Raw genomic sequence first — 17,442 nt, 5'->3', positions numbered from 1 at the left:
CATGAAATTAAAAGACGCTTACTCCTTGAAAGAAAAGTTATGTCCAACCTTGATAGCATATTCAAAAGCAGAGACATTACTTTGCCGACTAAGGTCTGTCTAGTCAAGGCTATGGTTTTTCCTGTGGTCATGTATGGATGTGAGAGTTGGAGTGTGAAGAAGGCTGAGCACCGAAGAACTGATGCTTTTAAACTGTGGTGTTGGAGAAGACTCTTGAGAGTCCCTTGGACTGCAAGGAGATCCAACCAGTCCATTCTGAAGGAGACCAGCCCTGGGATTTCTTTGGAAGGAATGATGCTAAAGCTGAAACTCCAGAACTTTGGCCACCTCATGTGAAGAGTTGACTCATTGGAAAAGACTCTGATGCTGGGAGGGATTGGGGGAAGAAGGAGAAGGGGACGGCAGAGGATGAGATGGCTGGATGGCTCACTGACTTGATGGACATGAGTCTGAGTGAACTCCAGGAGTTGGTGATGGACAGGGAGGCCTGGCATGCTGCGATTCATGGGTCACAAAGGGTCAGACACGACTGAGCGACTAAACTAAAACTGAGTGGTAAATGGGAAGCCCACCCATTCTCACCACTTCTATTGAAATAGTATTGGAAATCCTAGTCACAACAATCAGAGAAAAATAAGTAGAGGTTATCCCAGCTGGAGTGGAAGGCAGTAAAACTATCACTATTTACAGATAACATGATACTCTATAGAGAACTCCAAGCTTCCAAATGAAAATTATTAGAACTAATACATTCGGCAAGGTAGTAAGATAATAAAATTAAACATGTAGAAATCTGTTAATTTATATCATAAAGAAATATCAGAAATATAAAGAAAAATGCATTTAATATCACACGCACAAATTTAAATATCTAGCGTTAGACACAACTAAGTTGAAAGAAGTATACCCTTAAAAATATAAAACACTGAGAAAGGAAATTAAACATAATTCAAATAAATTGAAATATATATTGTGCTCTTGAATTTGAAGACTTAATACTGTAAAATAGCCATAATACCCAAAGTTGTCTAGAGATTTATTGTGCTACCTATCAAAATACTCATGACATTTGTCATAAGTTTGGTGCAGTTCAGCTGCTCAGATGTGTTTGACTCTTTGCAACCCCGTGAACTGCAGTACTCCAAGCTTCCCTGTCCATCACCAACTGGTGGAGCTTCTCAAACTCAAGATCATTGAATTGGTGATGCCATCCAACCTCATCCTCTGTCGTCCTTTTTTCCTCCCACTTTCAATCTTTCCCAGAGTGAGGGTCTTTTCCAATTAGACTGTTCTTCACATCAGGTGGCCAAAGTATTGGAGTTTCAGCTTCAGCATCAGTCCTTCCAATGAGTATTCAGGACTGATTTCCTTTGGGATGGACTGGTTGGATCTCTTTGCAATCTAAGGGACTCTCAAGAGTCTTTGCCAACATCACAGTTCAAAAGCATCAATTCTTTAGCACTCAACTTTCTTTATAGTTTAAGTCTTACATCCATACATGACTACTGGAAAAACCATAGCTTTGACAAGATGGACCTCTGTTGGCAAAACAGTGTATCTGCTTTTTAATATGCTGTCTAGAGTGGGCATCGCTTTTCCTCCAAGGAGCAAGAGTCTTTTAATTTCATGGTTATAGTCACCATCTGCAGTGATTTTGGAGACCGCCAAAATAGCCTGTCACTGTTCCCATTGCTTCCCTGTCTATTTGCCATGAAGTGGTGGGACCAGATGCCATGATCTTAGTTTTCTGAATGTTGAGTTTTAAGCCAACTTTTCCACTCTGCTCTTTCACTGTCATCAAGAGGCTTTTTAGTTCTTCTTCACTTTCTGCCATAAGAGTGATGTCATTGGCATATCTGAGGTTATTGATATTGGTCCTGGCAATCTTGATTCTAGCCTGTGCTTCATCCAGCCCAGCATCAGAACAAGACCCAGTTTCCCCCTCAGTCAGTCTTTCCCATCAGGAAGCCTCCATAAGCCTCTCATCCTTCTCCATCATTGGGCAGACAGACTAAAAACAACAATCACAGAAAACTAACTAATCAGATCACATGGAACATAACTGTGTTCAACTCAGTGAAACTATGAGCCATGTCATGTAGGGCCACCAAAGATGAATGGGTCATGGTAGAGAATTCTGACAAAACGTGGTCCATTGGAGAAGGGAATGGCAAACCACTTCAGTATCTTTGCATTGAGAACTCCATGAATAGTATGAAAAGGCAAAAAGATAGGATACTGAAAGATGAACTCCCCAGGTTAGCAGATGCCCAATATGCTACTGGAGATCAGTGGAGAAATAAATCCAGAAAGAATGAAGAGATGGAGTCTCTTCACACAACACCCAGGTGTGGATATGACTGGTAACAGAAGCAAGGTCTGATGGTGTAAAGAGCAATATTGCATAGGAACTTGGAATGTTAGGATATGAACAGTTTGAAAAAGTTCTAAGATTAAATAATATTTAAAAATCTCACTTTCAGGAGCATGAAAAAATACTCGTGTTTCATTATTTCACTTATTTGGCTTTTTATTATTTCAGAAGTGATGTAAAATAAAGAAGTAAGCTTGAAACATTTTATTCAACTCTTTTGCACTAGTATAAATGGAAAGTTGACTTTCTTTGCAGGATCTGCAGAATTTTCAAATTATGTAATCATTTGTTTCATGCATTCAACAAATATAAACTATTTACAGCCAGGCATAATTCAAATGATGAGAATTTAGTATTAAAGCAAGCATAAAGTTATATTTACAAACCTTATGTTAGAGTCATTCTTCCTAAAGTTTGAACTAACACAACACTGCAAATCAATTATATCCAATAACAATTTAAAAAAAGAAGACAGGGGAATTCAGAAGATGGTGGAGGAATAGAATGGGGAGACCACTTTCTCCCCCACAAATTCATCAAAAGAACATTTCAACTCTGAGTAAATTCTACAAAACAACTTCTGAATGCTGGCAGAGGATATCAGGCACCCAGAAAAGCAGATCATTGGCTTCAAAAACAGGTAGGAAAAATATAAAAGAAAAAAAGAGAGACAAAGGAAGTAGGGAGGGGGCTCTGTCCTGGGAAGGGAGTCCCATCATAGGAAGGGAGTCTTAAAAAGAGAGAAGTTTCCAAACACCAGGAAACACTCTCACTGCCGAGTCTGTGGCAGGCCTTGCAAGCACAGAGGGCAAGATAACAGGGAAGAAAAATAAATAAATAATTAAAACCAACAGATTATGAGCCCAACAGTAACTCCCCCGGTGGAGAAGCAGTGCAGACGCCTGCATCTGCCACTAGCAAGTGGGGGGCTGGGCAGGGAAGTGTGGGCTGCAGTGCTTTTTAACAATCAGGCCGGAATACCCCGAATGTAACCAGAGCGAACTAACTTGAGCTAGCATACCAGACTGTGGGATAGCTACCACGCAAAAAGCTCTAACATAAGAAACCACCAGGACCACGCACAGAACAAAGGATGGAACAGAAATAACAGGCTGCAGACCATCCCCCGCTGGTGACAGGCAGCCAGAGCCATAAGGGCTGGAAGGGGGCTATCACAGCCCCGGAGAGACTTTACCTACCAAACTGCAAGCAGGCTTCTTTGCTAACTAAGACTTCTTGGGGTTCTGGACAGTCACCATCTGCCTGACAAGGGGAGCCAGTGGTACACCCAGAAAACTGAGCAGCAGGGAAAGGCAATAAGTCACAGGGACCATGCTCGCCAAACACCTGAGCTACTCGGTCCTGGGAAGGGCACAAAACACAGGCCCAACAGAATCTGCTCCTCTGAGGGCTACCTGAGAGCTGAGCCTGAGCAGCTTAGACTGGGGAGGTGCATGCAGCCTAGGGCCAGCCTCAGATCGTTCCTGGTGGAACAACATAGAGCCAGAGCAGTGTGCACTGTGTGCAGGGGCATGCCCAGCGTGGCTGAGACACTGCAAGCATATGCCAGTGTTATTTCTTTGCAGCATCCCTCCCTCCCCACAGCACGACTGAACAAGTGAGCCTAAAAAAGAAAAATAAAAAAGTGTCCACCACCACTCCCCTTATGTCAGGGCGGAAATCAGACACTGAAGAGACCAGCAAACAGAAGAAGCTAAACAGAGGGAACCGCCTTGGAAGTGACCTCACTCTGCCCACAACACCAGAGAAAGTCCCAGAAATATCTTTACTATATGTGCCACCATTCTCTTTTTTTCGTTGATGTTGTTGTTTCATTGTTTTTTCTTCTTTTGTTTTTCTTCTCCTTTTTTATAACTTTTTAAAATTTTCAAGTCCTCTATTTCTCCTTTAATTTTAATTTTTATAACCTATTATCACTTTTCAAAAAGAAAAAAGACCCTATTTTTAAAGCAAACGCCATAAATATATATTTTTTGTGGTTGTTGTTGTTGTTGTTTAATAATTCTCGTGACTGTTGTTTTCTTAATTTTCTTCTTGTTCTTCTTCTTTTTTTAATACTGTATTTTTGAAAATCGAACGTCTACTGTAGATTTTTAATCTTTGCTTTTTAGTATTTGTTGTCAATTTTGTACATTTAAAAACCCAGTCTTCAGTACCCAAGTTTACCTGAGAGCGAGATTATTGGCTTGACCACTATCTCCTCCTTTGGACTCTCCTTTTTCTCCACCAGGTGGCTTCTGTCTCCTCCCTCACCCTTCTCTTCTCTACCAAATTCTGTGTATCTCTGTGTGTTCCAGACAATGGAGAACACTCAGGGAACTGGTTACTGGCTGGATCTGTCTCTCTCCTTTTCACTTCCCTCTTTTATCCTCCTGGGCACCTCTGTCTCCTTCCTCCCTCTCCTCTTCCCTGTATAACTCCATGAACATCTCTGAGCGGTTCAGACTGAGGAGCGCAAATAAGGAAGTGATTACTGGCTAGCTTGCTCTCTTCTCTTTTGATACACCTCATCTTGTTCCAGTCACCTCTAACTATCCCCTCCCTCTTCTCTTCTCCATGTAACTCAGTGAACCTCTCTGGGTGTCCTTCAATGTGGAAAAACTTCTCATCTTTAACCTAGATATTTTATCATCGATGCTGTAGAGATGGAGAAGTTTTGAGGCTACTGTAAAAATAAAACTGAAAACCAGAAGCAGGAGGCTTAATTCAAATCCTGAGAACATCAGAGAACTCCTGAATCTGGGGAACATTAATCGATAGGAGCTCATCAAATGCCTCCATTCCTACACTGAAACCAAGCACCACCCAAGGGCCAAGTTCCAGAGCAAAACATACCATGCAAATTCTCCAGCAACAGGAACACACCCCTGAGCTTCAATATACAGGGAGCTCGAGTTACTCCAAAACCATAGATGTCTCATAACTCATTACTGGACACTTCATTCCACTCCAGAGAGAAGAAATTCATCTCTACCTAACAGAACTCTGACACAAGCATCTCTAACCAAGAAACCTTGACAAGCCACTCAACCTCACCCACAGCGAGGAAACTCCATAATAAAGGGAACTCCACAAATTCCCAGAATACAGAAAGACCACCCCAAACGCAGCAATATAACCAAAATGAAGAGACAGAGGAATACCCAGCAGGTAAGGAACAGGAGAAAAGCCGAACAAACCAAACAAAAGAGGATGAGATAGGGAATCTACCCAAGAAATAATTCCGAATATTGATAGTGAAAATGATCCAAAATCTTGAAACCAAAATGGAATCACAGATAAATAGCCTGCAGACAAGGATTGAGAAGATGCAAGAAAGGTTTAACAAAGACCTAGAAGAAATAAAAAAGAGTCAATATAGAATGAATAATGCAATAAATGAGATCAGAAACACTCTGGAGGCAACAAATAGTAGAATATCTGAGGCAGAAGATAGGATTAGTGAAGTAGAAGAGAGAATGGTAGAAATACATGAGTCAGAGGAAAAAAAAGAAAAACGAATTAAAAGAAATGAGGACACTCTCAGAGACCTCCAGGGCAATATGAAATGATCCAACATTCGAATTATAGGAGTCGCAGAAGAAGAAGACAAAAAGAAAAACTATGAAAAAATCCTTGAGGAAATAATAGTTGAAAACTTCCCTAAAATGGGGAAGGAAATAATCACCCAAGTCCAAGAAACCCAGAGCATCCCAAACAGGATAAACCCAAGGCAAAACATCCCAAGACAAATATTAATCAAATTAACAAAGATCAAACACAAAGAACAAATATTAAAAGCAGGAAGGGAAAAACAACAAATAACACACAAGGGGATTCCCATAAGGATAACTGCAGATCTTTCTATAGAAACTCTTCAGACCAGGAGGGAATGGCAACACATACTTAAAGTGATGAAAAAAATAACCTACAGCCCAGATTACTGTACCCAGCAAGGATCTCATTCAAATATGAAGGAGAAATCAAAAGCTTTACAGACAAGCAAAAGCTGAGAGAATTCAGCACCACCAAACCAGCTCTCCAACAAATGCTAAAGGATATTCTCTAGACAGCAAACACAAAAAGGGCGTATAAACCCGAATCCAAAACAATAAAGTAAATGGCAATGGGATCATACTTATCAATAATTACCTTAAACATAAATGGGTTGAATGTCCCAACCAAAAGGCAAAGACTGGCAGAATGCATACAAAAACAAGACCCCTATCTATGCTGCTGACAAGAGACCCACCTCAAAATAAGGGACACATACAGACTGAAAGTGAAGGGCTGGGAAAAGATATTCCATGCAAATAGAGACCAAAAGAAAGCAGGAGTAGCAATACTCATATCCGATAAAATAGACTTTAAAACAAAGGCTGTGAAAAGAGACAAAGAAGGCCACTACATAATGATCAAAGGATCAGTCCAAGAAGAAGGTATAACAATTATAAATATATATGCACCCAACATAGGAGCACCACAATATGTAAGACAAATGCTAACAAGTATGAAAGGGGAAATTAAAACTAACACAATAATAGTGGGGGACTTTAATACACCACTGACACCTATGGACAGAGCAATTAAACAGAAAATTAACAAAGAAATGCAAACTTTAAATGATACAATAGACCAGTTAGACCTAATTGATATCTAGACCTAATTGATATTTGGGTACATTTCAGCCCAAAACAATGAATTTCATCTTTTTCTCAAGTGCTCAGGGAACCTTCTCCAGGATAGATCACATCCTGGGCCATAAATCTAACCTTGATAAATTCAAAAAAATATGAAATTGTTCCAAGCATCTTTTGTGACCATAATGCAGTAAGATTAGATCTCAGTTACAGGAGAAAAAACTACTAAATATTCCAACATATGGAGGCTGCACAACATGCTTCTGAATAACCAATAAATAACAGAAGAAATAAAAATATGCATTGAAATGAATGAAAATTAAAACACAACAACCCAAAACCTGTGGGACACTATAAAATCAGTGCTAAGAGGAAAGTTCATAGCAATACAGGCATACCTCCAGAAACAAGAAAAAAGTCAAATAAATAACCTAACTCTACACCTAAAGCAACTAGAAAAGGAAGAATTGGAGAACCCCAGAGTTAGTATAAGGAAAGAAATCTTAAAAATTAGGGCAGAAATAAATGCAAAAGAAACAAAAGAGACTATAGCAAAAATCAACAAAGCCAAAAGCTGGTTCTTTGAAAGGATAAATAAAATTGACAAACCACTAGCCAGACTCATCAAAAAACAAAAGGAGAAAAATCAAATCAATAAAATTAGAAATGAAAATGGAGAGATCACAACAGACAACACAGAAATACAAAGGATCATAAGAGACTACTATCAGCAATTACATGCCAACAAAATGGACAATGTGGGAGAAATGGACAAATTCTTAGAAAAGTACAACTTTCCAAAACTGAACCAGGAAACAATAGAAAATCTTAACAGACCCATCACAAGCATGGAAATTGAAAATGTAATCAGAAATCTCCCAGCAAACAAAAGTCCAGGTTCAGACGGCTTCACAGCTGAATTCTACCAAAAATTTAGAGAAGAGCTAACACCTATCCTACTCAAACTTTTCCAGAAAATTGCAGAGGAAGGTAAACTTCCAAATTCATTCTATTAGGCTACCATCATCCTAATACCAAAACCTGACAAAGATACCACAAAAAAAAAAAAAAAAGAAAACTACAGGCCAATATCACTGATGAACATAGATGCAAAAATCATTAACAAAATTCTAGCAATCAGAATCCAACAACACATGAAAAAGATCATACATCATGACCAAGTGGGCTTTATCCCAGGGATGCAAGGATTCTTCAATATCTGCAAATCAATCAATGTAATTCACCTCATTAACAAATTGAAAAATAAAAGCCATATGATTATCTCAATAGATGCAGAGAAGGGTTTTGACAAAATTCAAGATCCATCTATGATAAAAACTCTCCAGAAAGCAGGAATAGAAGGAACATACCTCAACATAATAAAAGCTATATATGACAAACCTACAGCAAACATTATCCTCAATGGTGAAAAATTGAAAGCATTTCCCCTAAAGTCAGGAACAAGACAAGGGTGCCCACTTTCACTGCTACTGTTCAACATAGTTCTGGAAGTTTTGGCCACAGCAATCAGAGCAGAAAAAGAAATAAAAGGAATCCAAATTAGAAAAGAAGAAGTAAAACATTCACTGCAGATGACATGATCCTCTACATAGTAAACCCTAAAGACTCCACCAGAAAATTACTAGAGCTAATCAATGAATATAGTAAAGTTGCAGGATATAAAATCAAAGCACAGAAATCCCTTGCATTCCTATACACTAATAATGAGAAAGTAGAAAAGTAAATTAAGGAAAAAATTCCATTCACCTTTGCAACGAAAAGAATAAAATACTTAGGAATATATCTACCTAAAGAAACTAAAGACCTATATATAGAAAACTATAAAACACTGATGAAAGAAATCAAAGAGGACACTAATAGATGGAGAAATATACCATGTTTATGGATCGGAAAAATCAATATAGTGAAAATGAGGATACTACCCAAAGCAATCTACAGATTCAATGCAATCCCTATCAAGCTACCAGCGGTATTTTTCACAAAGCTAGAACAAATAATTTCACGATTTGTATGGAAATACAAAATACCTCAAATAGCCAAAGCAATCTTGAGAAAGAAGAATGGAGCTGGAGGAATCAACCTGCATGACTTCAGGCTCTACTACAAAGCCACAGTCATCAAGACAGTATGGTACTGGCACAAAGACAGAAATATAGATCAATGGAACAAAATAGAAAGCCCAGAGATATATCCACACACCTATGGACACCTTATCTTTGACAAAGGTGGGAAGAATATACAATGGATGAAAGACAATCTCTTTAACAATTGGTGCTGGGAAAACTGGTCAACCACTTGTAAAAGAATGAAACTAGATCACTTTCTAACACCACACAAAAAAATAAACTCAAAATGGATTAAAGATCTAAATGTAAGACCAGAAACTATAAAACTACTAGAGGAGAGCATAGGCAAAACACTCTCCGACATAAATCACAGAAGGATACTCTATGATCCACCTCCCAGAATACTGGAAATAAAAGCAAAAATAAACAAATGGGATCTAGTTAAAATTAAAAGTTTCTTCACAACAAAGGAAACTCTAAGCAAGGTGAAAAGACAGCCTTCTGAATGGGAGAAAATAATAGAAAATGAAGCAACTGACAAACAACTAAACTCAAAAATATACAAGCAACTTATCCAGCTCAAGTCCAGAAAAATAAATGATCCAATCAAAAAATGGGCCAAAGAACTAAATAGACATTCTCCAAAAACACATACTAATGGCTAAGAGACACATGAAAAGATGTTCAACATCACTCATTATCAGAGAAATGCAAATCAAAACCACAATGAGGTACCTTTTCACACCAGTCAGAATGGCAGTGATTCAAAATTCTACAAGCAATAAATGCTGGAGAGGGTGTGGAGAAAAGGGAACCCTCTTACACTGTTGGTGGGAATGCAAACTAGTTCAGCCACTATGGAGAACAGTGTGGAGATTCCTTTAAAAAATTGCAAATAGAACTGCCTTATGAACCAGCAATCCCACTGCTGGGCATAGACACCAAGGAAACCAGAATTGAAAGAGACATGTGCACCCCAATGTTCATCGCAGAATAGCCAGGACATGGAAACAACCTAGATGTCCATCAGCAGATGAATGGATAAGAAAGCAGTGGTACATATACACAATGGAGTATTACTCAATCATTAAAAAGTATACTTTGAATCAGTTCTAATGAGGTGATGAAACTGGAGCCAATTATACAGAGTGAAGTAAGCCAGAAAGAAAAACACCAATACAGTATACTAACACATATATATGGAATTTAGAAAGATGATAATGATAACTCTCTATGCGAGACAGAAAAAGAGACACAGATGTATAGAATGCAATTTTAGACTCTGTGGGAGAGGGAGAGGGTGAGATGATTTGGGAGAATGGCATTGAAACATGTATACTATCAGGTAAGAAACGAATCGCCAGTCTATGTTCAATACAGGATACAGGATGCTTGGTGCTAGTGCACGGGGATGATCCAGAGAGATGATTTGGGGTGGGAGGTGGGAGGGGGGTTCAGGATTGGGAACTCATGTACACTCGTGGCTGATTCATGTCAATGTATGGCAAAACCAATACAGTATTGTAAAGCAAAATAAAGTAAAAATAAAAATTTAAATAAATAAATAAAGAAGTCAATGACAATATGGTACGTATATACAATGGAATACTACGCAGTCATAAAAAAGAATGTAATATGATATTTGCAGCAACATGGATAAACCTGGAGATTGTCATACTAAATCAGAAGTAAGTCAAAAAAGACAAATATCAGATGCTGTCACTCACATGTAGAATCTAATTTTTTAAAAGAAAATGATATAAATAAGCTTATTTACAAAACAGAAACAAACTCACAGATTTTGAAAATATATGTGTGGCTACTAAAGGAGAAATATGGGGTGGGGATGAATTAAGAGTTCAAAATTAACATACAAGCACTACTTTACATGAAATAGATAACCAACAAGGACCTACATATCACAGGTAACTCTATTCGATAAACCTATATGGGAAAAGAATTTGAAAAAAAATGAATATATGTATATGTATAAGAGAATCACTTTGCTGTAACACTTGAAGTTAATACAGAATTGTAAATCAACTACACTTCATCATTTTTCCTTTTTAATGCTTTTAGTGAATTCTGTTCAGTCACTCGGTCGTGTCCAACTCTTTGCAACTCCATGAACTGCAGCACGCCAGGCCTCCCTGTCCATCACCAAATCCCGGAGTTCACTCAAACTCTCGTTCAACGAGTTGGTGATGCCATCCAGCCATCTCATCCTTTGTCATCTCCTTTTCCTCCCGCCCCCAATTGCTCCCAGCATCAAGGTCTTTTCCAATGAGTCAACTCTTTGCATGAGATGGCCAAAGTACTGGAGTTTCAGCTTTAGCATCATTCCTTCCAAAGTATACCCAGGACTGATCTCCTTTAGAGGTTTTATATAAACAAATAAAATAGTACATAATTTAGAAAATGGTATAGTGAACAATGAGAAAAGAATCCATAAAATAGTTAAGGAACTTGAAAAACAAATTTTTTTTGTGAAGTCCCTATAGTTTTTTTTTTTTTTTAAACTAATAAAATATTGTATATAGCCTCCAATTAAAATAAATAAATTTAAATTAAAAATTTTAATACATAGCATGCCTCTAATTTTGTTTATCTGTAAGATTCCACTTATAATTAAAAAGTTTATGGCTTTATTTTAAAGAGGTCAGTATATTTGATTTCTACAAATTTTGAAAGAATATAATTTAACCCTATACATTATATATTGTATATATTGAACTGTGATGTTAGAGAAGACTCTTGAGAGTCTCTTGGACTGCAAGGAGATCCAACCAGTCTATGCTAAAGGAAATCAGTCCTGAATATTCATTGGAAGGACTGATGCAGAAGCTTAAACTCCAATACTTTGGTCACCTGAGGTGAAGAACTGACTCATTTGAAAAGATCCTGATGCTGGGAAAGATTGAAGGCAGGAGAAGGGGACAATGGAGGATGAGATGCTTGGATGGCATCACCGACTCAAAGGACATGAGTTTGAATAAGCTCCATTGGTGATGGACAGGGAAAGCTGCTGTGCTGCAGTCTGTGGGGTCACACATAGTCAGACAGGACTGAGTGAGTGAGCTGAACTGAATTGATATTGAAATTGCTTTTGTTGTTCAGTCCATGGTGTCCAAAGAGTTGGACACAACTGGGTGAGTGAACAACAATTGTATGCTGCAGCAATAGTTTATAAGAACAGATGGACACTTTTGAAAATATGTCATTGAATATGAGAACTGCCCATAATTCAATGTGAATTCTTTATTACTTTGTAAAACACAGATAATGACTTTGAGTTTTCAAGCTACCTATATTTTAAGTTTACATATAAACATACATGCAAAATCTGTGGAAGAAAATCACTGCAGCTTTCTAAATTATGTAAGTGATAATAAAGAATAAAACTAAGAAGTTTTTTATAGAAAGGAATTTCTTTCTGCTTTAATATAGCATCATATGTATTCATAAACATTTTGTAAAGTAAAAGATAATTTAAACTAGCACAAAGACACCTAGCTGAACATATATTTTGACCACAAAAAGAAAAAAATGAGAGTCCTGTTTCAATGTTGCATCTGGAGGAAGTGGGATGAAGCAGAAAATGTTTGTTGAGCATGAGAGGACATATACTGCCAAACACACCACTACAGTACTCCCTATGGGCATAATACCACTCTAATATCTCATCACATGTGTCTGAGATGTATCTTATTTCAATAATTTTCATCAAAACCCAGTAAGACAAAGTATTCATATCTATTTTTTTTTCAAATTTCTTTTTTAATTTTTTATTTTTTTTAATTTTACTTTACTATTCTGTATTGGTTTTGCCATACATAAAAAAGTTTTTTTGAGGTATAGTTGATTTACAATGTGTTAATTTCTGCTATACACAAAAGTGATTTGGATATTGTTGCTGTTCACTCGCTTAGCTGTGTCTGTCTCTTTGTATATCTATATAATTTCTATTTACATATTTATATAGGTATATCTTTATAATTTATATAAGTATAATTATAAAAATATAAAATTATATCTCTATATAGATAGATATATCTGAGTTTTGTCTGATTCAGGTATATCTATATGTCATTTTTTGTATTTTTTTATTATGGCTTATAGTGTAGGATCTTGTTTTTCTTTCCATCTTTATATAATAGTTTGCATGTGCTAATCTTCAACTGCCGGTCCTTCCCTTGCCTATTCCTCCTCCCCTTTGATATGTCTGTTCTCTATGTCTGTGAGTCTGTTTCTCTTTTGTGGGTAAATTCATCTGTGTCATATTTTAGATTCCACATATAAGTAATATCATATGTTATTTGTCTTTCTCTGACTGGCTGACTTTGCTTAGTACAGTTCTTCAAACTTCTCTCTTTATTTCCTTTGGATATACAGCCAAATGTGGAGTCCCTAAACCATATGATATTTCTATTTTTAAGTTTTTCCCAAATCTCCATATTGTTTTCCATAAAGGCTAAACTAATCTACATTTCCATGAAGAAGTGTTCCATTTTCTGCACATTCTTGCCAACACTTTTTATCCCTTGTCTTCTTGATGATTGCCATTCTAATAGTTGTGAGATGCTATCTTACTGTGGTACATGTTGGCAATTTGGATGTCTTCTTTGGTAAAATGTCTATTTAATTCCTGTTAGGGAAGTTAAATGAAAGTAGTTCAGGCTTCAGAGACAAGAAAGTAAGTAGACATCTTGCTTATGACCTCCGTGGACACTTCCCTGATTACATGACTGCTCCTGAGTGCACCTATTGTTACCAGTAAGCCAGGGGCACTATAGGTAAGACAGGGGCAGATCTTGGAATTGTTGAGCCCCTGGAGGGTGTCTAGATAACTAAGTCTGGTGCTTAACAACATTCCAAGATTTGCAAGAGAAAACAAACAACATTGTAAAAAATATTAACATAAAACCAGAGCTACAATTTGTCAGTTTGCAACCTGAGATTGTAGGTGAACACTCCCCAAAGGACAATTTTGAAGTTTTATCTGTGGAAGACCTTTTCCCAACTGGGACTCCAGATTGCCGTTACATGGGACTTCCCAGCACTCTTTGAGCCTGGATGGTGTTTGAATTGGCCCAATTAGGTGATGTATTTACTGTCATCTACAGTTTCTGTTTCTCTCTTCTTTTAGTTACTGTATATTGAAAGTAAGTTAGGTAATTCTCTATTAAATACTGAAAGTATTTATTTGTTTATAGTAAGTAGTGCCTTTTGTTAATGAATCCTTTGGACCAGAAACAAAAGTTAAAACTTTCAGCAAAACAGTTCCTCTGCCCATTTTAAAAATCAAATTGCTTATTTTTGTTATTGAATGGTTCTGTTCTGCTGCCTGTCTAACCAGCTATTACAAACTAACCATGTCAGGAGCTTGAGAGCCCAGAGAAAGTTCCTGGTCAAAAGTGGAAAAAAAGTCTAGTGAAAATCGTTCACAGTTGTGTTCAACTCCTTGTGACCCCATGGGCTATAAAATTCATGGAATTCTTCAGGCCAGAATACAAGAGTGGGTAGCCTATCCCTTCACCAGCAGATCTTCCTGACCCAGGAACTGAACTGGGGTCTCCTGCTTTGCAGGAGCTATCAGGGGAACTCGAACAAGTGCTGAACAATTCCCCCAAGGTGGGGTGCGATTGGGGTGGGAAAACGAAGAAATTCATGACATATATATATATATATATATATATATATATATATATGTCAAAGAAATGTTTATAGCCTTACATTCTAGGAGCATAATTACCCTCCAGAATCTAATATAAAAGCTCTGAACCATGATTTTTTTCAAAGGTTTGCAAAAAGATCTTGACTCTTCAGCTTCCAGAAAAATAACTTTAATAACTTTAATAACTTTTAATAAATTTATCTTTCTCTGTTATACTGGACTGCAGACAAGCTTTCATTCCCCCTTCAAATAACATATTCCTTAATATTCTACTTGTCCCAACAATAAGATAGTTTGCTACTTAACTGTAAGATTTTTTTTTTCCTTCATCTCCAGTACCTTTAACGTAATATATGAGCAATGTTGTTTGTCGTGCCCTAAAGATTTGATGGGGGGAAGGGGTGCCTTTGAGCATTAAACCATCTCATGTGATGGCAAATGTAACTCTTCCAAAATAGTCATTTTCATGGTTCAATATTTTACACTGTCAAGATGGGGAATTAAAAAGCTTCTAACAAATCTTCCCCTTTACTAAATACTTCTGAGTACATTGTACACATTAGGGTACTCCTTGTTATCCTAATAGCCTAGGGTATCCATTTTTCTGTTTTAAACTGGTTTCTGACCAAAGAAGTTAAATTTTTGCACAAGATCACACAGCTATTAGGGGTTTCCCAGATCGCTCAGTGGTAAAGAACTCGCCTGACAAAGCAGAAATCAGGGTTCCATCCCTGAGAAAGGAAGAGACCCCTGGAGAAGGAAATGACAACCCTTTCCAGTATTCTTGCTTGGAAAATTCCATGGACAGAGGAGTCTGGTGGGTGACAGTCCATTGGGATCGCAAAGAGTCAGACACAACTCAGTGACTAAACAACAACAGATCTTTATATATTTTCTATATTAACCCCTTATCAATATACATTTTGCAAATAATTTTCCCATTCTGCATGTTGCTGTTTCATTTTCTTGATGGTGTCTTTAGCTATGAAGAAATTTTCTATTTTGATTTAGCCCCAATTGTTGATTTTTGCTTTTGTTGTTTGAGATTTCTGGTGTTATATCTGAAAAATAATTTCCTGTGAAGAAAGCTGAGTGCCGAAGAATTGATGCTTTTGAACTGTGGTGTTGGAGAAGACTCTTGAGAGTCCCTTGGACTGCAAGGAGATCCAACCAGTCCATTCTGAAGGAGATCAACCCTGGGATTTCTTTGGAAGGAATGATGCTAAAGCTGAAACTCCAGTACTTTGGCCACCTCATGCGAAGAGTTGACTCATTGAATAAGACTCTGACGCTGGGAGGGATTGGGAGCAGGAGGAGAAGGGGACAAAAAAGGATGAGATGCCTGGATGGCATCACGGACCCAATGAAGGTGAGTCTGAGTATACTCTGGGAAATGGTGATGGACAGGGAGGCCTGGCATGCTGCAATTCATGGGGTTGCAAAGAGTCGGACATGACTGAGTGACTGAACTGAACTGAATGTTGACGATTTTCTTCCCTGTTTTTTTTCTAGGAGTTTTATGATATCAGGGTTTTATGTTTAAGTCCTTAATTCATTTTGATTTTTTTTTCATTTTTGTAAGTAGTGTAAGATGTGCATGCTAAATCACTTCAGTTGTATCAGACTCTTTGCCACCCTGTGGACTGTAGCCCACCAGGCTCTTTTGTTTATGGGATTCTCCAGGCAAGAATACTGGAGGGAAAAATACATTTCCTCTTCCAGGGGATCTTCCTGACCCAGGGATCAAACCTGCCTTTCTTCTCTCCTGCATTGGCAGGCAGGTTCTTTACCACTAGTGCTACCTGGGAAACCCCAGTGTAAGATAGGAGTCCAATTTAATTTTCTCTTTTCTCTCTTTTTTTTTTTTTTTTGCACGTCGTTATGCAGTTTCCCCAACACCTTTTGTTGAAGAGATTTTCACCACTGAGTGTTTTTGGCTTTTTTGTCAAATATTTGTTGAACATATATGTGGGAGGTTAATTCTGGGCTTTTTATTCTTTTTCATTGGTTTAAGGGTCTATTTTTATCATGCATCACATCATTTTAATTACTATAGATTTGTAGTATATTAGTTTGAAATCAGGAAGTATGATGCCTCTGGCATTGTTCTTTCTCAGGATTTCTTTGATTTATTTTTGTATCTTTTTTATTTCCATACAAATTTTAGGATTGCCATTTGAATTTTGATAGGGGTTGCACAGAATCAATAGAAGTCTTTGAATAGTATGGACACTTTATGATATTCTGTGATCCATGAACATGGTGTATCTTTCCACTTGTTTGTATCTTTTCAATTTCTTACAAAGGTTTTGTTCTTATAGCTTTTATTATATACATCTTTTACTTCATTGGTCAAATTTGATACTAAGTATTTTATTGTTTTTGATGATATTGTGAATGATGGATGAGATAATTTATTTACATGACTCTTCATGTTTCCTTGTTAGTGTACAAAACCACCACTGATTTCTGTAAGTTGATTTATATATATAATATTTTATTGAATTCTTTGATTATTTCCAAGGACTTTGATTGAGTCTTTCAGATTTTCCATATATAAGATCAAATCATCATCTGCTGCTGCTAACTTGCTTCAGTCGTGTCCAACTCTGTCCGATCCCATAGAAGGCAGCCCACCAGGCTCTGCCATCCCTGGGATTCTCCAGG

The 17,442-nt window shown here is 37.4% G+C and overlaps 1 protein-coding gene across 2 annotated transcripts in view; it reads right to left on the bottom strand.

The window, feature by feature from the left end:
• The window catches only part of KHDRBS2 (KH RNA binding domain containing, signal transduction associated 2), an 831,701-nt gene that overhangs the window by 128,717 nt on the left and 685,542 nt on the right, over positions 1-17,442 (bottom strand). The window contains exon 8 of one of the 2 annotated variants that reach the window (XM_040249230.1): positions 9,348-9,381. The exons of the other annotated variant lie outside the window; for it this stretch is intronic. Within the exon in view, the coding sequence (XP_040105164.1) occupies positions 9,348-9,381 (34 nt within the window). The remainder of the gene's footprint in view (positions 1-9,347; positions 9,382-17,442) is intronic. 2 annotated transcript variants of the gene reach the window in all.

The sequence above is a fragment of the Oryx dammah genome, unplaced genomic scaffold (assembly GCF_014754425.2).
Source record: "Oryx dammah isolate SB20612 unplaced genomic scaffold, SCBI_Odam_1.1 HiC_scaffold_11, whole genome shotgun sequence".
Lineage (NCBI taxonomy): Eukaryota > Metazoa > Chordata > Mammalia > Artiodactyla > Bovidae > Oryx > Oryx dammah.
This window is presented reverse-complemented; position numbering and strand designations above follow the sequence as displayed.